The sequence below is a fragment of the Capricornis sumatraensis genome, chromosome 16 (assembly GCF_032405125.1).
Source record: "Capricornis sumatraensis isolate serow.1 chromosome 16, serow.2, whole genome shotgun sequence".
Classification (NCBI taxonomy): domain Eukaryota; kingdom Metazoa; phylum Chordata; class Mammalia; order Artiodactyla; family Bovidae; genus Capricornis; species Capricornis sumatraensis.
Genome location: NC_091084.1, coordinates 29,835,195 through 29,858,941, shown reverse-complemented (window position 1 = coordinate 29,858,941; position 23,747 = coordinate 29,835,195). Strand labels below are relative to the sequence as shown.

The following is a 23,747-nucleotide window of genomic DNA, read 5'->3' as shown; positions in this document are numbered from 1 at the left end:
ACGAAGATGATTTGCCGTGAAGACAGAATACATGCCAGACTAGCTGGCCTAGGGTTTCAAAGCCCTAAAAAGAAATTCCCCACAAAACACAAAACTGCAGGGCCATTAAAACCCTAGAAACAGAAGGTACTTACTTGAGGTAAGTAAGGTGTAGCTCTGCCTCTTTTTCTGCTTCTTCTAGTTTCAATACCAGCAACTCTTTCCGACTCTCTAATGATAAGATCTAAGGAAATCACACACACACACACACACACACACACACACATGCTTTATTAATTTTACACACACAAAGCTACCCCTAGGTAGTTAAAACAATGTTTAATGGCTCTATGGTAGGATACTTACATGGCTTGGTGTATAACTCCATATTAAAATTATGTACCACCTAGAAGCCCCAAATCCAGACCTTCAACACAGTGGCTCTTCTCACCTCTGCCTTCCAGGCCCGTTCTGTCTCTTCCATAATGTTCCGATTTATTTCACCATCTTGATTCTTGAGCCTATCCAGTTCCATTTCCCACACTTCTCTGTAAGATAAGAAACAAATGGAGATGTGAACATCTCTACTTTCAAATGTAGGGTGTTCATACAATTTCAGACCACTTTAAACATTATTTGCATTTATCTATAGTTAACACTTAGACTGATAAAGTCAACTCGTGTAATAGATGCAACGAGGAGGGCATATTCTTCCTCAATCTGTATGTGTTGTCCTCCCCAAATAAACTTCCTGCCAGAGGAAAACTGTCTAATAGTTAGACAAAGGTTTATAGTTAGATGTATTCTGCTAATATAGCTAATATTCCTCAAGTGAAAAAATATATGAAAAGTCAGAATCCTCTTACCATAACAATATGTGGAATATGTTATGGGGTCAATCAAGGATCCATTTAGCCTACTAGATACTCTTTGACAATGAGATAATTGTAGGAAAACATGTCAGCTGCCTTCTGTGAATGATGTTATTCTGAAAGATTATAAGTGTTCCTCCAATACCTCTAACTTTCACTAAGTCATTTGTCAACTACGGTAACACTTATATTAGAAAAAGTCTCTTACTATGTCAGTGGGGGGCATCCCACAAATCCACACACAAAAATCTTTTCCTCTGGGCATGTGGGAACATTATCTCATTGGGATCCAGTAAGACAAAAAAAAATATTAGCAACCACAACAAAAATGGTTAAGGAATTCTTAAACAGTCATAAAAATGGTCAGCCTTATCATATCTTCACTAGCCTGTAAGATATGTACCTCATTAAGAGGTACTAGCTGCAACCCATGCTAGGAAAAAAAAAAAAAATCAGTTGGCTGTAATAGATGGTCAAAAAATTCCTTGGTAGAACAGAAACCAATGAGTATGTTTTAATTCTTTAAATGCTTGGTTTAATTTCTCTCAAGTCCCATGCTGCTGTTATTTTGCATAGCCATTTTAAGGAATCAATGGTTCAAATGAATAAATCCTACCAGATCATTACAAGTCTGACTTGCTGCAGGTCCCAAGATGTTTGCATTTTACATAATTTAAAATTTTAATTTTGCTTTTGGTCATATAAATAATACAGATTATAAAAAGTTAAGAAAATACAAAAAGATAACATGTACCCCAAAGTTCAGAGCAGCACTATTTACAATAGCCAAGACACTGATGTAACCTAAGTGGCCTCTACTGACGGATGGATAAAGAAGATATGGTTTATATATACCAGGGATATTAGTCAGTCATAAAAGAGAATGAAATAATGTTATTTGCAGCAACATGGATAGACCTAGAGGTTATCATACTAAGTGAAGTAAGTCAGACAGAAAAATACCACTTATATGTGGAATCTAAAAAAATGATAAAAATGAATTTATTTACAAAACAGAAACAGACTCACAGAGACAGAAAACTTACGGTTATCAAAGGGGAAGGGGGAGGGGCTGATAAATTAGGAGCCTAAGATTAACAGGTACATACTACTTTATACAAAATAGATAAACAACAAGGTCCTATTCTACAGCAAAGGGCACTGTATTCAATATCTTATCATCTATAATGGAAAAGAATCTGAAAAGAATACACATACATATATATGTAAAACTGAATCACTTTGCTGTACACCATAAACTAACACATTATAAATCAACTATACTTCAATTAAAAAGCAGAGTCTCACAGACTTCACGAACGAGCTTATAGTTGTCTGGGGGGAAGGGACAGTTAGGGAGTTTGGGATGAACTGTACACACTGCTACATTTAAAACGGATAACCAACAAGAACCCACTGTATAGCACAGGGAATTCTGTGGTAGCCTGGATGGAAGGGGAGTTTGGGGAAGAATGGATATATGTAGATGTATGGCTGAGTCCCTTTGCTATCTATTCACTTGAAACTATCGTAACATTGTTAATTGGCTATATCCTAATACAAAATAAAAAGTTAAAAAAAAAAAGAGAGAGTGTCTAATACAGATGTCCCAACTCTTCTACTTACTGCTTGAATGCCCCTTGATAAGTTAATCTTTCTAAGGCTCAGTTTCTTCAACTGAAAAATGAGTAGAATGTACGTCATAGGACTGATGGGAGAGTTCACTGAGGAAGCACACAAAGAATTTAACAGGGTGCTTGGCACATGGGAAACATCCAACAAACTGCTCTACAACTGCAACTGCTCTACTCACAAAACATCACTATTATACGTCTTTCCAGTCTTTTAAAATAAATATTTGTGTGCATATATATATATGTATGTTGCTAAGTCATGTCTGACTCTTGCAACCGCACGGACTGTAGCCCGCCAGACTCCTCTGCCCCTAGGATTTCTCAGGCAAGAATACCTGAGCAGGTTGCCATCTACTTCTCCAGAGGATCCTCCCGATTCAGGGACAGAAGCCGTATCTCCTGCACTGGCAGGTGGATCCTTTTCTGCTAAGCCACCAGCGAAGCTCATATACATAGATATGTAACATATAAATCCATTATATACTTTTTTCAAACAAAACGTGATTTTATGTTACTTTTTCATTCTAAGATATTTTTCCATATCATTAAAATATTCTTCAAAAATGTGATTTTAAAATAACTATCCATTATACATATATCTCATTATTTATTTAGGTATTCTCTCAAGTTATTTTTAATTTCACAATTATAAATATTATAATGAACATCTGTACATGTGTACTAACATAGGTTGATGATAAAAGTAATGTATTTAGATTTGAGAGGGAGTTTCTTATAGCAGTTAAGAGCATAGCTCACAGCTCAAACCCAGACCCTATTACTATCTATTCAACCTCTGGCAAGCTACTTAATCTTTCTGTGTCTTATTTTCCTTGAGTAAAATGGAGACAATAAAATCATCTACCTTCCACATAGGGCTATTATGTAGATTAAATGAGTTAATACATGTAAAACAGAACAGTTTCTGACATATAGTAAGAACTTAATAAATGTTAGTTATCATTTAGATGTTAGAACATCTTCCTTCAGAGAAACTAAAATATATGAATACATATTTTCCACCACAAGTGGAGAGAAGCAGATGCTAAGTGTCTTGTAAAGGAACATAGAGACAGAACTAAAAATTAAGATCTTGAGTCCTCAGCCCAAATACTCTCCTTTCAGAATATATTATACTCCAAACAAGGCAAAAGGAAACAAAACAAATACTGGTGGATAAGGTTAACATAGACAGGAGTTGGTTGTCCTGAATTTGAGGTAGGTTATGAAGTCCTTTTCTCTGAACTGAAGCTGTTGAGTTGGCCAAGAAGTTCATTCAAGCTTTTCCATACAATCGTACAGAAAAACCTAAACAAACTTTCCAGCCAATCCACTAATACAAACCAATACAGAATGTATGAATCAGACAAAAACAGAAAAAAACTTTACCCTGAGATGTAATGCAAACTTGTTTATGAGACTCGAATCCTTACATGATTTAACTCAATATCTGCTAAGCAGCCTACAAAGTGCTGCTGCTGCTGCTGCTAAATAGCTCAGTCATGCCCAACTCTGTGCGACCCCATAGACGGAAGCCCACCAGGCTCCCCCATTCCTGGGATTCTCCAGGCAAGAACACTGGAGTGGGTTGCCATTTCCTTCTCCAATGCATGAAAGTGAAAAGTGAAAGTGAAGTCGCTCAGTCATGTCTGACTCTTAGCAACCCCATGGACTGCAGCCCACCAGGCTCCTCCGTCCATGGGATTTTCTAGGCAAGAGTACTGGAGTGGAGTGCCATTGTCTTCTCCGACAAAGTACTAGGAAAGCAAAAAGAAAGTATGAGTTATGTCTGACTCTGAGACCCCATGAATTTCTGCTAAAAGCTGGGGATAGACGGATGCCTAGTTCCTGCCCTCAAGCAGCTCACAATTCAGTAATCATCCAAGTGAACAAAAGGAACAGGAAATTCTGGACAGATCAAATAGCATGTGCAAAGGCCAAAGAGAACGAGAGCACCAAGCTGAGGAAAGAGTCCAGGTAGCCAAGGAGTATATAAGTAGTCCAGGCTGGGATACAGATGGGAGTGTCACTGGCATAGAGATGGCAGTATGAGCCCTAAGTAAGGAAGAATTAACCTGGAACAGCAGTTTGAAAAACATCGTCCGCAAAACCCTTTGAGGGCCTGGTCTATGAAGCAAAATTAATTTCATGACAACACTACATCTATTTGCTTTTTTCACTCTCATTCTTTTATGAGTCTACAGTGGAGTTTTCCTGATGCTACACAGCATGTAATGATATCATCACTCTAGTGGCTAGTGGAGTATATGTTTCTGTAGTCTAATGTTTTCTAGTATTTTCTAAGGTAGTAGGCTTAGGATATAATTCAAGTTTTTTTCCTCCTTAGTACTTCTGTTTGGGCTCTTATAATTATCTTCAGTTACACTTGCTGTAATCTCATTAGTATCCAATAAATCATTACTGCAAAATTTCAAAGTTCTCCACACATCAGGTAGAAACAAGTACTTTTTGTTATTTTGCTTTGCAATAATACTTTTTAAATTTGGGGGAAACTCTTAATTTTTCAGTTCAGTTCAGTTGCTCAGTTGTGTCCAACTCTTTGCAACCCCAAGGACTGCAGCACACCAGGCTTCCCTCTCCATCACCAGCTCCAGGAGCCTGCTCAAACTCATATCCAATGAGTCAGTGATGCCATCCAACCATCTCATCCTCTGTCATCCCCTTAACCTCCTCCCTTCAATCTTTCCCAGCATCAGGGTCTTTTCGAATGAGCCACTTCTTCGCATCAGATGGCCAAAGTATTGGAACTTCAGCTTCAGCATCAGTCCTCCCAATGAATATTCAGGACTGATTTCCTTTAGGATGGACTGGTTGGATCTCCTTGCAGTCCACAGGACTCTCAAGAGTCTTCTCCAACACCACAGTTCAAAAGCATCAATTCTTCAGTGCTCTGCTTTCTTTATGGTCCAACTCTCACATTCATACGTGACTACTGGAAAAACCATAGCTTTGACTATACGGATCTTTATTGGCAAAGTAATGTCTCTGCTTTTTAATCCGCTGTCTAGGTTTGTCATAGCTTTTCTTCCAAGAAGCAAGCATCTTTTAATTTCATGGCTGCAGTCACCATCTGCAGTAATTTTGGAGCCCCCAAAACTAAAGTCTGTCACTGTTTCCGTCGTTTCTCCATGTACTTACCATGAAGTAATGGGACTGGATGCCATGATCTTAGCTTTTTGATTGTTGAGTTTTAAGCCAGCTTTTTCACTCTCCTCTTTCACTTTCATCAAGAGGCTCTTTAGTTCCTCTTTGCTTTCTGCCATAAGTGAGTGAAAGTAGCTCAGTCGTGTCCGACTCCATGGAGTGTATAGTCCATGGAATTCTCCAGGCCAGAATACTAGAGTGGGTGGCCTTTACCTTTTCCAGGGGATCTTCCCAACCCAGGGATTGAACCTAGGTCTCCCACATTGCAGGCGCATTCTTTACCAGCTGAACCACAAGGGAAGCCCAAGAATTCTGGAGTGGGTAGCCTATCCCTTCTCCAGCAGATATCTTGACCCAGAAATTGAACCAGGGTCTCCTGCATTGCAGGCGGATTCTTTACCAACTGAGCTATCAGGAAAGCTCTTCTGTCATAAGGGTGGCAGAAATTTTTAAATTATACCTAATGTGTATTATTTTAGAATTTATTTTTTCTAAAATAAAAGAAAATTTATTTGTAATTTTTCATTTATTTTTAAGAATCATTGACTCTGGAATTCCCTGGCAATCCAGTGATTAGAACTCTGTACTTTGACTGCTGAGGGCATAGCTTCAATCCCTGATTGGGGAACTAAGATTCTGCAAGCTGCCTCGTACAGCCGAAAAATTTAAAAAGAAAAAAAAAAAAATCATGGACTCAAAACAGGGAGATTAGAAAACTTACTTTCTCAACCCACAGCTGCAATACATACATTTAAAGATTGCTAAAATAGATGTAACTGCCCTAGAGTCTCTGACTCATGGAAAGGAAGAATCTACTCCAAAAAAAACTGGGCAAAATTATATATAAGAAACCACAGTATGATACGAGCCATTTTTCTTTCTCTTGACTTTATAGATGTTAATAATTTAGCTAACTGTATCTTAAGCAACAGAACATTTTCTAATTACATTATGCCAGTTAAGTTATAGTGACATTTTGAGATCAATCATTCAGAATTTAAAGTAGTTGAATATTTTAAATGCAGATGTGATGAATCTTTACAATTCTTAAGGATTGTTAACACCTTTCAATCTAGAAATGAAAAAGCCATTGAAATATCTTACGGTAAGTGACTGAACTTCCTTAACTGGAGAAGCACAACTTGGTACAGCTGACATTGCTACATGCCTTCTGAATGAAGTCAGTAAAATAAATCATGGCAGTGCCCCTCTTTTAATGATATACTTTCAATTCACCAAATTAAAGATTCTGCTGCAAATCTAAAGACTTGATTACTATCTCATCTGCAGAACTAGAATTTTACTTTACAAACAGATGAATCCATAGACAAGATGAGACCTGCCATTTTGTTTATATTCATCTAACACTGGCACCAGTTAATCACTGATAGTGATGTCGTGTATGAATTCTTAGTAACAAACACAAGTGATACTGACATAATCCAAGATGAATATGACTGTTTTGAATCTCATGGTTTATCTTAGAACAACTGTGCAGACACTTACATTGCACTTACTAGTATGAAAATTACAGTGGATACAAACATTGGCACCATATACAAATGAAGTAAGTGGCATCAAATTACACTACTAGTCACTGTATTCTTTGCTGCCACACATGCAGTTGGGGGAGGGGCAGTTTTACTTCAGGATGCCTTGACAAAGCCATCAAAAGTAATAATTTTATTAAATTTCAACCTTAAACACATATATTTTTAATATTCTGTTTATGAAATGCTACATGCCAAAATACTACACTTGTCTTGAGGAAAAGCACACATGAGCCTGTTTGAGTTGAACCAGCCTCTTTTTTCATGTAAAACCATTTTTACTTCAAAGAACAGCTGACATGCTCTTGAAAATGAAAAACTCTTGTTATTTCAAAGGAAACAACTGACAGTGTCTGTTGCCAACAATAACATTTGAGCTTTCAGGCAAAATTTAAAATTTTTGGAAAGTCTACATGGGCCACTGGGAGCTTGAAGGCTTCCATTACTTATTCTGATGAGATCACAAGTGACATAAACAAATGTGATTCTTTAAATACTGTATAATAAAATGTATTATTACTTGGAAGAGCTGCATAACTTTGAACCAGTAGTTTCTAAACTATCAATGTACTTTTCACCAATTCAACTGTAGGACCCACCTGGAACCCCAGAGTTGGTATAAAGATTATTTTCAGCTGAAGACATTTAAGTTTCAACAGATGCAGGAAAAAGCCTCCTCAGAGCTTTCTCTAGCTAACACCAGCAACTTCTGGGAAATAAGGCTGTCATAAATTCCTCTTCAAGGCAGATCTACTCCCAGAAGAAAGAATGCAAATAAAATCTACCCAAATCCCTTCTCCGGTGGAATTTCATGGCCCTGAAGGAGATGGAAAAACCATTCATACCTATATATATATTATCACAAATTTAGAACTACTGCTTGTTCTCCTGAAAACTCATTTATCTTTCCCCAAATCCAAACACTGTCCTTCCTCCCCACTTTTAAGAAGTCTTTTGTTTTTGAATAAGCCCCAGATTCTAATCATTCCTTTGAGCTAGTCATCACTGAGTTCTTCCACTGTATTCATGCTGCATGTATAAACTGGGTTTTTTCCTGCTGTTACTCTGTCTTTTGTCAGTTTAATTCACAGTCCTCAGAAACTGAACCTACTAGGGTAGAAGGAAAAGGTTTTTCTCCCCAAGTCAAAATAGTTAAAGATCCATTGAAAGTGCAAGTAAAGACAGTGAATTTTAATGTAATAGTACGAAATCACTGATGTGCTTTCAGATTCCACAATACAACGAAACTTTAAGAAACTATCAGCTGTTGAGCTGTGGAGCACTATCAAAGAAGAATAGCCACAATTATCTAAAAAGGCTATTGGGACTTTCCTGATGGTCCACTGGTTAAGACTCTGCACTCTGGTCCAGGTTTGATTCTGGTCGGGGAACTAGATCCAACATACCACAACTGAAAAAAAAAAGATCCTGCATGCATCAACTAAAAAGAAAACTACCACATGCTGCAATGAAGATCCCATGTGCTATCTGGTGCAAACAAATAAATAAATAAAAATAAACACTTAAAAAACTATTACAATACCCCTTGCTTTTCCAACTGCACACCTGTGTATCACCAGACTTTCTTCCTATACTTTAACCAAAACAACATATTGCAATAGAGAAGTAGACAGGATTAAAGAGGCTTACAAAAATATAAACAATGTCATTCTTCTAACTAAATTGATATTTGCTTTTTGTGTTAGGCATAGATTTCTTGGAACACAAAACACAGGAACCACAAAAGAAAAAAAAAAAGGTAACCTGGACTTCATCAAAATTTAAACTTTGGGAAATAAAAGGAATCCAAATTGGAAAGGAAAGAGGTAAAACTGTCACTGTTGGCTGATAACAAGACACTATACACAGAAAAGGCCTCCCTGGTGGCTCAGATGGTAAAGCATCCGCCTGCAATGCAGGAGACCTGGGTTCGATCCCTGGGTTGGGAAGACCCCCTGGAGAAGGAAATGGCAACCCACTCCAGTACCCTTGCCTAGAAAATCCCATGGACAGAGAAGCCTGGTAGGCTACAGCCCATGGGGTCACAAAGAGTCAGACATAATTGAGCGACTTCACTCATTCACTCATACACAGAAAATCCTAAGGACACCACCAAAAAACTACTAGAGTTCATCAATGAATTTGGTAAAGTTGCAGGATACAAAATTAATATATAGAAATCTGTTGTGTTTTTATACACTAACAAGGAACTATCAGAAAGAGAAATTAAGGAAACAATCCCATTATTACCATTAAATCAAAAAGCTAAAATACCTAGGAACAGGCCTACCTGCAGAGGTAAAAGACCTGTACTCTGAAAATGATAAGACACTGATGAAAGAAACTGAAGACAACACAGATGGAAAGATATACCGTATTCTTAGACTGGAAGAATCAGTATTGTTAAAAATGACCATGATATCCAAGGCAATTGATAGATTCAGTGTAATCTCTATCAAAATACCTAAAGGCATATTTCATAGAACTAGGACAAAAATTTTAAAATTTGTACTGAAACTCAAAAGACATCAAATAGCCAAAACAATCTTGAGAAAGTTTAGAGCTGGAGGAATCACACTACCTGACCTCAGATTATACTGCAAAGCTACAGTAATTAAAATATTAAGGCACTGGCACAAAAACAGACACATAGATCAATAGGATAGAGAGCCCAGAAATAAACTCAGGCACCTATGGCCAATTAATCAAAAAAGAAGGCAAGAATATACAATTCAGAAGACAGTGTCTTCAATAAGTGGTGCTGGGAAAACTGGAGAGCTACATGTAAAAGAATGAAATAAGAACTTTCTCTAACACCATATACACAAAAATCAACTCAAAATGGATTAGAGACCTAAATGTAAGACTGGATACTATAAAACTCTTGGAGGAAAACATAGGCAGAACATTGTATGACATAAATCGTAGCAATATTTCTCTGGATCCATCTACTAAGTAAAGGAAATAAAAGTAGAAATAAACAAATGGGACCTAATTAAATTTAAAAGCTTCTGCACAGCAAAGGAAAGCACCAGCAAAATGAAAAGATAATCTACTGAATGAAGAAAATATCTGCAAATGATATAATTGATAAAGGATTAATATATCCGACACACATAAACAGCTCACCCAACTCAGCATCAAAACAAACTGATTAAAAGATGGTCAAAAGAATAGACAATTTTCCTAAAAGAAAATGCATATGGCCAACAGGCACATAAAAAGATGTTCAACACTGTTAATCATAAGAGAAATGCAAATCAAAACCACAGTGAGATATTACTTTACACCTGTGAGAGTGGCGATCAGTGAAAAGAACACAGATAATGGGATGTAGAGGAAAGGGAACTCTCATACACTGTTGGTGGAAATGTAAATTAGTGCAGCCACTGGGGAAAACAGTATAGAGATTTCTCAAAAAACTAAAAACACAAATATCATATGGTCTAACAATTCCACTTCTGTGTATATAACCAAAAAAAAAAAAAAACCAAAACCAAAACAAAATCAGAAAACCCCACAAATTCAAAAAGATTTGTGCACCTCAGTGTTCAAGGCAGCATTATTTACAACTGCCAAGATATGGAAGCAGCCTGTGTCCCCTGACAGATGCATGGACAGAGAAGATGCGGTACATACATGCAATGAATGCATTCAGCCATAAAGGAGAAAGAAACATTGCCATTTGAAGCAGCGTGTATGGACCTGGAGGGCACTATCCTAACTGAAGTCAGTCAGATAGAGACAAATACTGTACAATATGTGGAATCTAAAAAACACAACAAGCTAATGAATATAACAAAGTTAGAAGACTCACAGATACAGGGAACAAACTAGCGGTTACCAGTGGGGGGTAGCAATACAAGGGTGGGGAAGTGAGAGGTGTGACTACTGAGTGTAAGATAAGCTAGGAGGATGGATAAACAACAGAAGGAATATAGACAATATATTGTAGTAAGTGTAAATGAAGGAAAATTATATAAAAATAATTATTTTTTAAAATTAAATGTTTGCATTTCAAAAGATACTGTTACAAAATGCAAAGAAAGGCAAGTTATATACTGGGAGAAAATATCTGTGAAACACAGATAAAAGGACTTGTACTAAGAATTCTCAATAAGAAAACATGTCTTTTGGGGTTTTTTTTAGAAAACATGTTTTTAAATGGGTAAAATATTCAAACACTTCTCCAAAAAAGAACAACAAATGGCAGATATGGACATGAAAAGATGTTCACATCAATAGTCATTAGGAAAATGCAAAATAAAACCACAACAAGATACTATTAAACACTTATCAGAATGGCTAAAACTAAAAAGACTGATAACACCAAGTACTGGTGAGGATAGGGAGTAACCAAAACACTTATGCATTGCTGGCGGGCATGCAAAACAGTAAAGCAACTTTGGAAAACCATTTGCCAGTTTTTTATAAAGTCAAGCCAACACATGGTCCAGCAATCCCACTCCTAACTATTTACTCAAGAGGAAACATGTTCACAAAAAGACTTGCACTTGAGTATTCAGAGCAGCTTTTTCTTCAACTTTTTTTTGGCCACACCATATGGCATGCAGGATCTTAGTTCCCCAACCAGAGATCAAACTTGTGCCTCCTGCAGTGGAAGCATGGAGTCTTAATCACTGGGCCACCAGTTTTATTTATAATAGACAAAAAATGGATATAGCCTTAATGTCCAAATAAATAAATAAACTTAGTATATAACCTCAGTAAATAAGTAAATACTATTCTTTAATAAAACGGAATTAAACTACTGATACATGCAACAACACGAATAAATTACAAAAGCTTTTATCCTCAATAAGGGACAGAAAAGGCTGTATATTCTATGAGTCTATTTACACAAAGTTCTAGAAAAGGCAAACTACACTGAGAGAAAGCAGACCAGTGACTGCCAGTGCCTCAGGGTAGTGGGGGCAACTGATTCCCAAGAGATATGAAGGAACTTTCTGGAGTGATGGAAATGTTATACCATGATTGTGGTGGTAGTTATATGACAGTATACATTCTTCAAAATGCATCATTTAGAACTGGTGAATTTTACTGCACTGCAAGGTATCTGCACTCAGCAGTTTATTCTTGCTGGGTGTTCAAAGCACAGTGCTAATATAAATTTAGTACCTGGCATCATTGTTTTTCTTGGCTTTGTGCATGTTAGGCTGGTATTTTTACTGACACAGTATCCCTGAAGTTTCTCATACTGTAAATTTGACATAATCTTCAACAGGAACTAATACTTCTCTTTCTCTAGGGTCTCTAAAATTCAGAATCAGGCAGATCCATCTCCTCTGACCCTAAACATGGTCCTAATGTAATTGTTTGAGAAAACTGGATTCCAAAGATTACTGTTGGGGAATTGTTTTTAAGACTTTTTTTTATGAGGACCATTTTAAAGTCTTAATCTGTTACAATATTGCTTCTGTTTATATTTTTTGCTTGTTTTGGCTGAGAGGTATGTGAGATCTTAGCTCACCAACCAGGGATCGAACTTGTACCTGCTGCAATGGAAAGTGAAGTCTTAACCACTGGACCATCAGGGAAGTCCCCAGTGGGGTATTTTTGAAGTATGTTCATATGTCATTGGAGATCAAAGAAATCCAGTTTAAAAAACTGTGGCAAGACTGCTTGACACAATAACTGTGGATTAAGCAGAATTCTTTCTGAAAGGACCACCTTGAAGATTATGATCCAAACACTGGAGGAACTAAGGTGACTGGCAGTGGATGGAATCAGAATATGTGAAATTTCTTTAAAACTTACTGACTTACATAATTTTGCCTATGTTACACATAAAGAAAACCCTTTACACTTTGTAGGAAAAAAAAGGGTTAATTTTATATAAACTATACCTCCTTAAAACTGTATCTAAAACAAAAATTAACAGCCTCCACCCTCAAGGCCACTGTCCTAAATCTGCTCCACTTTCTTTATTTATCACCTCTGCCATCTCAGCCACCTCACTGTCACTACTCCTCTTCTCCCTCTAATAATCAACAAATCTCACCAATCCTACCTCAGAACACCCCTCCTTTCTCTTTTTCTTCCACTGAGATCAGGCCCTCATTTTATCTTTTCAAAACTCTGTCTTCCTGACATAAATTTATCTTTACTTTAGCACATCTAACTTAGTGAAGCCACAACTGTCCCTCTAAAAATTAAATCTGTAGAGCTTCCACTTCCAGTGAGGGTAGTTGTTGTTTTGTTGCTCAGTTGCTAAGTTGTATCCAAATTTTTGTGACCTCATGGACTGCAGCACACCAGGCTTCCCTGCCCTTTACTATCTCCTGGAGTTTGCTCAAACTCATATCCACTGAGTTGGTGATGCCACCCAACCATCTCATCCTCTGTTGTACCTTTTCTTCTTGCCCTCAATCTTCCCCAATATCAGGGTCTTCTCCAATGAGCTGGCTCTGCACATCAGGTGGCCCAAGTATTGTAACTTCAGCTTCAGCATCAGTCCTTCCAACCCAGTATTCAGGGTTGATTTCCTTTAGGATTGACTGTTGTGATCTCCTTGCTGTCCAAGGGACTTTCAAGAGTCTTCTCCAACACCACAGTTCAAAAGCATCAATTCTTCAGCCCTTAGCCTTCTTTATGGTCCAATTCCCACATCCATACACGACTACTGGAAAAACCACAGCTTTGACTAGACAGATCTTTTTCGGCAGTGATGTATCTGCTTTGTAATATGCTATCTAGGTTTGTCATAGCTTCTCTTCCAAGTAGCAAGTGTCTTTTAATTTCCTGGCTGTAGTTACTATCCGCAGTGATTTTGGAGCCCAAGAAAATAAAATCTGTCACAGTTTTTACTTTTTTCCCATCTATTTGCCATGAAGTGATGGGACCAGATGCCATGATCTTAGTTTTCTGAATGTTGAGTTTTAAGCCAGCTTTTTCACCCTCCTCTTTCACCCTCATCAAAGGCTCTTTAATTCCTCTTCACTTTCTGCCATTAGAGTGGTATTATCTGCATATCTGAGATTGTTGATACTTCTCCCAGCAATCTTGATTCCAGCTTGGGATTCATTCAGCCTGTCAGAGTTGCTCCTAATAGACCAATGATTTCTGCAGATAAAAAACTATAAGTTCTACACAAAATGTAAAAAAGCACTAAAGATCAAACATAAACCAGAAGACCTGACAACTGGAAGTGAACATCATTATTGTCTTCTGTTTTTTATGGCTAATCATCATTCATCTAAGGACAAACCACAGATAGCTCTGCGATGACAACTAAAACTGAGATATACATTTTGAAGCCTTACTAGTTCAAGAACAAAAAGGATAAAACTAGGAGCTACCGTAACAGCTGGAAAGTGAAGGAGAAATCCCCAAAAGATAAAAGCCATGGACAGGGAAGCCCCAATTCTGCATAAAAATTGATTTAATCTCTGGATTATCCCTGAACTACCCATGCACAGAGGAGACTCCAAGGAACGCATCTACAGATACATGAACTGAACAGAAACCACAGCTGCTGCCTACCAAGCAGGTATGTATGATGTTCAAGCCTAGAAAATAGCCTGATGAGATAAATTTAAAAAAAATAAACAAACCACAAGATTTTATGGAAGAATACAATAGAATCGAGAGTTTCTGCAACATATTATTCACATATGCAGGATTCAACCCTCAATTATCAATATAAGAAAGGGGAAACATGATCCATACTCAAAAGTAGGGTCTGCACATTATGGTCTGTAGATCAAACTCTGGCTGCTACCTGGTTTTGCAAATAAAGTCTTATTGGAACACAGCCATACTCATTTTGTTTACATATTGTCTATGGCTGCTTTCATGCTTCAATAGCAGAGTTAAATCGTTGCAGACTGTGTGGTCTGCAAAACCTCAAATATTTACTATATGCTTGCCAATCCCTTCCCTCCACCCTGAGCTATTTATGACCAGTGATCTGCTTTCTCTCACTATAGTTTTGTCTGTTCTAGAACTTCATGTAAACAGAATCACACAGTGCATACCTTTTGTGTCTGGTTTCTCATTTAGAATAATACTTTGATTCTGACTCCCGGTCAAGAAAAATGAGCAATCAATGGAAAGGACTCCAAGGAGACCAAGATGCTAGAATTAGCTGGCAAAGTTTTAAAGCACTTATTTTAACTATGCAGAGAACATGAAGAAAAATATGCTCACAAGGAGTGAATACATAAGAACAGTTTTGCGGAGAAAGAGATACTACTAAAAAAAAAAAAAAAGAACTAAATGGAAATGAAAGAACTGAAAAATACAATATTGGAAATATAAAATTCAATACATGGGCTTAACAGCAGACCGGAAACTGGAAATGATATAATAAAAAGTAGGATTTCTCAGGCACTCCAGTGATTGCTGCTGCTGCTAAGTCGCTTCAGTCGTGTCTGACTCTGTTCGACCCCACAGACAGCAGCCCACCAGGCTCTGCTGTCCCTGGGATTCTCCAGGCAAGAACACTGGAGTGGGTTGCCATTTCCTTCTCCAATGCATGAAAGTGAAGTCACTCAGTTGTGTCTGACTCCTAGCGACCCCATGGACTGCAGCCCACCAGGCTCCTCCGTCCATGGGATTTTCCAGGCAGACTCAGCAATTCCAATGCAGGGGGCACAGGTCTGATTCCTGGTCAGGGACCTAAGATCCCACATGCTGTGTGGCATGGCCAAAATAAAAAAAGTAAATCTGAAGATACATAAATGGAAATTATCCAATATGATGAACAATAAACTAGAAAGAAATAAGAGCCTCCATAAGCTACAGGACAATATCAAAAGTTCTAACATGTTAAAGTGGAGTCCCAGAAGCAAAGGAGGGAATGAGGAAGGAAAAATATTTGAAAATTATGTCAAAATTTCACAAATATGGTAAAATACATAACTTTATAGAATAAGCAGATGAGAAAACTTGAAACAGGAATAAAAGGAAGAAAGCCATACCTGGGAAAATCAAAGTCAAGCTGCTGAAAACCAAACACAAAATATTGAAAGAAACCATAGGAAAAAAATGACACAATACACAGAAGAAACAAAACAACCATTACTGAGTTCTCATCAGAAACAATAGAAGAGGGTGGGCTGAATTGAGAGAGTAGCATTTAAACATATACATTACCACATGTAAAACTGATAGCTAGTGGAAAGCTGCTGTGTAACACAGTGAGCTTAACCTGGTGCTCTGTGACAACCTAGAAGGGTGGGATGGGGGAGGGTGGTGGGATAGAGGTTCAGGAGAAGGAGACATATGTATACTTATGGCTAATTCACATTGTTCTATGGCAGAAACCAACACAACCTTGTAAAGCAATTATCCTCCAATTAAAAATTTTTTAAAAAAATTATAGGAGACAGTTAATATTAAAACATTTTCAACTGAATAAACAAACTGCTAGATATTCACACAATGGACTATATTCAGTATTAAAAAGAAATGAACACCTATACCTATTTTAAAAATTGATTTAATAATTAATAACCTTCTAAAACAGAAAACACCAGGCCTAGATGGGTTCACTGGTGAATTCTACTACATATTTAAGGAAAAAATTAAACCAATTCTCTGCAATCTTACCCTAATACTAATACCAGACAAAAATAATAGAAGAAAAAAACTACAGACCAACATCTCTCCTGAATAGAAACACAAAAATCCTCAACAAAATACTAGTAAATCAAATATAAAAAAAGTATAAAAAGGATTTTGACCAAGTGGGATTTATCCCAGGTATGCAAGCCTAGTTCAACATTAAAAAATCAACTAAAATTATCCATCATATCAAAAGACTAAAAAAAGAATCAAATGATCATGTCAATATATGCAGAAAAAGCATTTGACAAAATCCAGCACCCGTTAATGATAAAAACTCAGTAAACTAGGAATAGGGAGAACTCTCAACTTGGCAAAGATTATCTACAAACAATCTAACATCATACTCAAGAGTGAGAAACTGGAAGCTTTTCCAAGATCAGGTACAAGCTAGATGTCCCCTCCCACCATCTGTTTTCAATATTATACTAGAAGTTCTTGCTAATATAACAAAGCAAGGAAAGGAAACCAAAGGTATACAAATTAGAAAGTTAAGACATAAAACTGTTGTCATTTGCACATGATGTGATTGTCTATGTAGAAAATGAAAAAGCATAGACAAAAAAAAAAGAAACCCTTGAACTAATAGGTGGTTAAAGCAAAGTTGCAGGACATGAAGTTAATATACAATAGTCAGTTGCTTTTCTAAGTGTTAACAGTGAACATCTGAAATTAAAAACACAATATCATTTATATTACATACATTTAGGCATAACTCTAACAAAATATGTACAAGATCTGTATGAGGAAAATGACAAAAACTCTGATAACAAAATCAGAGAACTAAATAAATGGAGAGATATTCCATGTTCATGGACAGGAAGACTCAACATTGTCAAGATGTCAGTTTGGGGGACTTCCCTGGTGGTCCAGTGGTTAAAAGTCCACTTGGCAATGCAGGGGACACAGGTTCGATCCTTGGTTGGGAGGATGCCACATACCGTGGGGCAACCAAGCCTGAGCATCACAACTACTGAAGTCCACGCACCTAGAGCCTGTGCTCTGCAACAGGAGAAACCCATTGCAATGAGAAGTCCACCGACTGCAACTAGAGACCTTCCGCAACGATGAGAGTGGCCCTCACTTGACACAACTATAGAAAGATCACACATAGTAACAAAGACCCAGCACAGCCAAAAAAAAAAGTCAGTTCTTCCCAAGCTGACCTATAGTCAGTGCAATCCCAATCAATTCCCAGCAAGTTATTGTATGGATATCAACAAACTGATTCTAATGTTTATAAGAAGAGGCAAAAGACCACAACATTGAAGAAGGACAAAACTGGGAGACTGATGCTACTTGACTTCCAGACCTTCTATAAAGCCATAGAATCAAGACAGTGTGGTATTCATAAGAGATAAATGGAACAGACCAGAGGGCCTAGAAATAGAACTCCATGCTGCTGCTGCTAAGTCACTTCAGCCGTGTCCGACTCTGTGTGACCCCATAGACAGCAGCCCACCAGGCTCTCCCGTGTCTGGGATTCTCCAGGCAAGAACACTGGAGTGGGTTGCCATTTCCTTCTCCAATGCATGAAAGTGAAAAGTGAAAGGGAAGTTGCTCAGTTGTGTCCGACTCTTAGCAACCCCATGGACTGCAGCCCACCAGGCTCCCCCGTCCATGGGATTTGCCAGGCAAGAGTACTGGAGTAGGGTGCCATTGCCTTCTCCAATAGAACTCCATAAATACAGTCAAATGATCTTTAATAAAGGAGTGATAACAATAAAATGGAGCAAAGAGTCTCTTCAACAAATAGTGTTAGATGTGGATATGTTAGGTGGCTTCAGTTCTGTCCAACTCTTTGTGACCCTATGGACTGTAGCTCGCCAGGCTCCTCTGTCCATGGGATTCTCCAGGCCAGAACACTGGAGTGGATTGCCATACACTCCTCCAGGGGATCTTCCTGGCCCAGGGATCGAACCTGCATCTCTTATGTCTACTGCATTGGTAGGCAGGTTCTTTATCACTGGAGCCACGGGTTCTTTACCTGGGAAGCTCGTTCAAAGAGGACATCAACATGCAAAAAAATGGATCTAAACACAGACATTACACCTTTCATAAAGGTTAACAGAAGTTGGATCATGGACCTAAACGTAAAACACAAAATTATAAAACTCCTAGAAGATAACATCAGAGACAACTGAATGAACTTGATATAACACCAAAGACACGACCCATGAAATACCTGATAAATTAGGCTTCATTAAAATTAAAAACTTCTGTTCTGCAAAAGACGGTATCAAGAATAATAGAAGACAAGCCATAGACTGGGAGAAAATATTTGTAAAAGACACATCTGACAAAGGAACGTTATCCGAAAAACACAAAGAGCTCTTAAAATTCAACAATAAAACAAACAATAGGGGAGTTCCCTGCTGGTCTAGAGATGGGACGCCGGGCTTTCACTGTTGTGGCCTTAAAAAAGGTTTAATCCTTGGTTGGGTAACTTAGATCCTACAGGCCATGCGGCACAGCCAAAAATATAACAATACAATTAAATTAAAAATATAATCTCTCAGTTAAAAAAAAAAAGATTTAAAAAAATGGGCCAAAGACTGACAGATAGCTCACCAAAAAAGATATACTGATAGCAAATGAAGATGTGAAAAGATGCTCCTCATCACTTGCCATCAGGAAAATGAAATTAAAACACCAATGAGATACCACTGTATACTAAGTAGAATGGCCAAAATCTAGAACACTCACAACAACAAATGCTGGCAAGGATGTGGAGCAACAGGAACTCTCATTCGTTTCTGCTGGGAAAGCAAAATGGTACTGCAGCCACTTTGGAAGACAATTTGGCTGTTTCTTATAAACTAATCTTATTCTTACCATACAATCCAGCCATTACACTTCTTGGTATCTACCTAAAGGAGCTGAAAACTTATGTCCATACAAAAACTTGCACATGGATATCTACAGCACCTTTATTCATAACTACAAAAACTTGGAAGCAACCAAGTTATCCTGCAGTGGATGAATAAATAAAAAACTACTGTACATTCAAACAATGGAATATTATTTGATGCTAAAGAGAAATGAGCTATCAAACCATGAAAAGGCATACTTTCAAATGCATATTGCTAAGTGAAAGAAGCCAATCTGAAAGGCTACATATCATATGATTCAACTATATAGCATTCTGGAAAAGGCAAAACTACAGAGACAATAAAAAAAATCAGTGGGGGAGTGTGGGATGAACCAGTAGAGCACAGAGGATGGGGAGTGAAAAATGCTCTGTATAATGATGGATATATGTCATCATGCTGCTGCTGCTAAGTCGCGTCAGTTGTGTCCGACTCTGTGCGACCCCATAGACGGAAGCCCACCAGGCTCCTCTGTCCCTGGGACTCTCCAGGCAAGAACACTGGAGTGGGTTGCCATTTCCTTCTCCAATGCATGAAAGTGAAGTCGCTCAGTCGTGTTCGACTCTTCGCGACCCCATGGACTATAGCCTACGAGGCTTCTCTGTCCATGGGATTTCCCAAGCAAGAGTACTGGAGTGGGGTGCCATTGCCTTCTCCGATATGTCATCATACCTTTATCCAAATCATAGGCTGTATAATACCAAGAGTGAACCCTAAGGTAAACCATGGACTTTGGACAATTATGACGTGTCACTGTAGGTTCACCTTTGGTAAAATCTGTGCCATTCTAGTGAACGACATTGATAAAGGGAAGGCTGTGCATGTGTGAGGGCAGGGGGCATATAGGAAATCTCTTTACTTCCCTCTCAATTTTGTTGTAAACTTCAAACTACAATAAAAAAATTAAGTCTTTTATTAAAAAAGTAATGAACTATTAATATAGTTCTCATTCATCACAACATCATAGATGAATCTCAAAACTGTGGTAAGTGACGAGATTTCTCTGGTGATCCAGTGGCTGAAACTCTGTGCTCCCAATGCAGGGGGCCAGGGTTCAAACACTGGCAGAGAACTAGATCCCACATGCTACAAATAAGAATTTGAATGCTACAACTAAAGATCCTGAGTACCACAACTGGGACCCAGTGCAGTCAAATAAATAATTTTTTTCTCAATAGGGTGAGACACATGTCTAGAAAAGATAATATAGTAACACAGAAGGAAGGTGTTCACCTGGGAATGGAGAGGAGGAAGCAGAGTGATTAAGAAGAAATACAGGGAATATTTTAGGGTAATGGTATATGCTATACCTTGACTGTGTTAGCATTAACATGTGTGATCAATCTGTCAAAACTCATCAAAATGTAGCTTAAAATAAGGGTATTTTATTAGTAGTAAATTTTATGCAAAAAAAAATTTAAAGAATAATTCTAAGTTTCAGCAATTAAGACTATGAAAATTTCCCAAATACTTTATCCGATAAAATTATAAATCCTTCTAATGTAGTATAATCACCAGGCACGTAATTTGTTTTTATGATACATTTTGCCAGTGAATGAAATAGATGTGTATTCAGGGTGAAAAAGGCCAAATTAAAATAGAATTCTACAGAATAGTCAATGAATTAATATTTAATCTAGACAGTAAAGAAGGCACCTAAATCTAATCATATCACTAGCTGTATTAAATACAAATATACTAAGAGCCTCTAAAAGGAACCTTGTCAGAATAGATTAAAAAAAAAACAATTATATGTTGATAGGTTGAAGGTAAAATATGGAAAAATATATACTATGTAAAGAGTAAGCATATCTAACTGCAATATCTATATCAATATTACATAAAATAAACATTAAGATTATGACCAAGATAAAGACATTTTATAATGATTCAACATCAATAATGAAGACAATTTATCAAGAACACATAATAATAATAATTGTATATGTATCTAACAACACAGCTTCAAAATATAACAACAAAAATTGACAGGATTAAAAAGAAAAAGAGAAAAATGTATAATCACATAGATTTTAACACTGCCCCCTCAGCAAATGATATAACCAAATATTTTAAAACATAAAATATAGAAATACTTTATTCTATATAAATTATATCTAAAATTTCATTTTTTTAATTTAAAGGATAATTCTAAGTTTCAACAATTAAGACTATGAAAGTTTCAATTAACACAGACATAAAAATCCTTTTCAAATATCAGAGAGTCAAATTCAGCAATACATAAAAACAACAATATATCTTGTTCAACTTGGAGGCATCCCAAGAATGGAGAAATAGTTTAACATTTGAAAATAAATCAATGCAATTCATTATATTAACAGAATATGGGAGAAAAAAATTTGATAATTTAATAGACACAGAAAAACCATTTGACAAAATTATGCATCGATTCATATTAAGAACTCTCAGAAAACCAGGTGTTTTTATAAAAACTGATAAGCTGCTTCATATATAGACAAATATACACACACATACATACACACACACACACACACATACATAAATGCAAACAACCTAAAATGTCCAAAGTAATCTTGAACAAAAAGCAGAAGATTTTGCATACTCTGACTTCATGACTTACTATAAGTTTATAATAATCACAATGCTATGGTTCGGCATAAAGATAGGCAAATATATCAATGCAATGGATTGGTACTGTACCCAGAATAAACCCACTATTTGTATAAATGACTCAAGGTGCCATTTGGTTTTTGGCAAAGGTGTCAAGCAACACAATGAAGACAGGAACATTTCTCAACAAATGGTACCAAAACAACTGGATATTAACATGGGGAAAAATTAACATCAACCCCTACTCGTCACCATACACAAAAATTAATTTGAGATGGATCACAGACATAAATATTAAAGCAAAAATGATAAAAATCCCATGAGAAAACAGAGAAGAACACCTTTGCTACTTCAGAGTAGGCAAAGGTTTCTTAGGACAGAAAATACAATAACTATAAATGAAAACAATAAATTAGATATCACTGAAATCAAATTTTCTGTTCACCAAAAGATGCAATTTTAAAATAGATAAATCAGAGTAGAAGAAAATTTTCACAGAACATGTAACTGACAAAAGACTTATATTCGGAATATGTAACAAGCTTGTACTACACAGTTACAAAAAACCAAAACCTCAACCTCTGCCCTGCAAAAAGGTGGTGATGGAGAAATATCTGACAGAACACTTCAGAAAAGCAGATAAATGAATGGCCAATAAGCACATGAAGAAAGTGGTCAACATCATAGTCACTGCTGTTGTTCCTGTTTAGTCGCTTCAGTCGTGTCGGATTCTGTGTGACCTCATGGACTACAGCCCAGCAGGCTCCTCTGTCCATGGGATTCTCCAGGCAAGAGTACTGGACTGGGTTGCCATGCCCTCCTCCAGGGGATCTTCCCAACCCAGGGATCGAACCCAGGTCTCCTGCACTGCAGGCAGATTCTTTACCACTGAGCCACCAGGGAACCCTAATGACTAATGGGAAATGCAAATTAAGCCACAATGAAATACTTACTGCAGTCATTTGAATGGCAAGGATGGCAATTCTCAAACATTGTAATAGAGTATAAAATATCATATAAACTTTGAAATATGTCTGGCCTTTTCTTATAAAACTAAACATATATCTACTACCCTACAACCCAATAATTCTATTCCAAAGAATATACTGAAGAAAAATAAAATCATATGATCACACAAACACTTGTACATGAATATTCATAGTGGCTTTATTCATAATTGTAAAAAATCTGGAAACTGCTACTTGCCATCAATAGGAGAAAGGATAAACTGGTATATTAACAAGAGGAATACTACTCAAGAATAAAAAAAGACAACATGAAAAATTCCAAAAGCACTATGCTAAATGAAAGAAGTCTTATACAAAAGAGTACAATGTTATATGATTTCATTTATATGACATTCCAGAACATGCAAAATTAGTCTTTGAAGAAAAAATTCATACACTGGTTACCTTTGGGAGCATAAGGACAGGGAATGATAGCATGAGGAATTACTTGGTTTAATGGCAGTATTTTCTATATCTTGATGGGATTTGA

The 23,747-nt window shown here is 37.0% G+C and overlaps 1 protein-coding gene and 1 non-coding gene across 4 annotated transcripts in view; one reads left to right on the top strand and one right to left on the bottom strand.

Annotated features, from left to right (window-relative positions):
- Nucleotides 1-23,747, bottom strand: part of RNF214 (ring finger protein 214) — a 46,893-nt gene that overhangs the window by 5,836 nt on the left and 17,310 nt on the right. For all 3 annotated transcript variants that reach the window (XM_068988629.1, XM_068988631.1, XM_068988630.1), the window contains 2 exons: nt 431-527; nt 135-223 (listed from right to left, as the gene is read on the bottom strand). In XM_068988629.1, the coding sequence (XP_068844730.1) occupies nt 135-223; nt 431-527 (186 nt within the window). The remainder of the gene's footprint in view (nt 1-134; nt 224-430; nt 528-23,747) is intronic.
- LOC138093354 (small nucleolar RNA SNORA8) lies at nt 12,263-12,400 on the top strand. Its single transcript, XR_011146082.1, has one exon. It is a non-coding gene; the product is annotated as a small nucleolar RNA SNORA8 (small nucleolar RNA).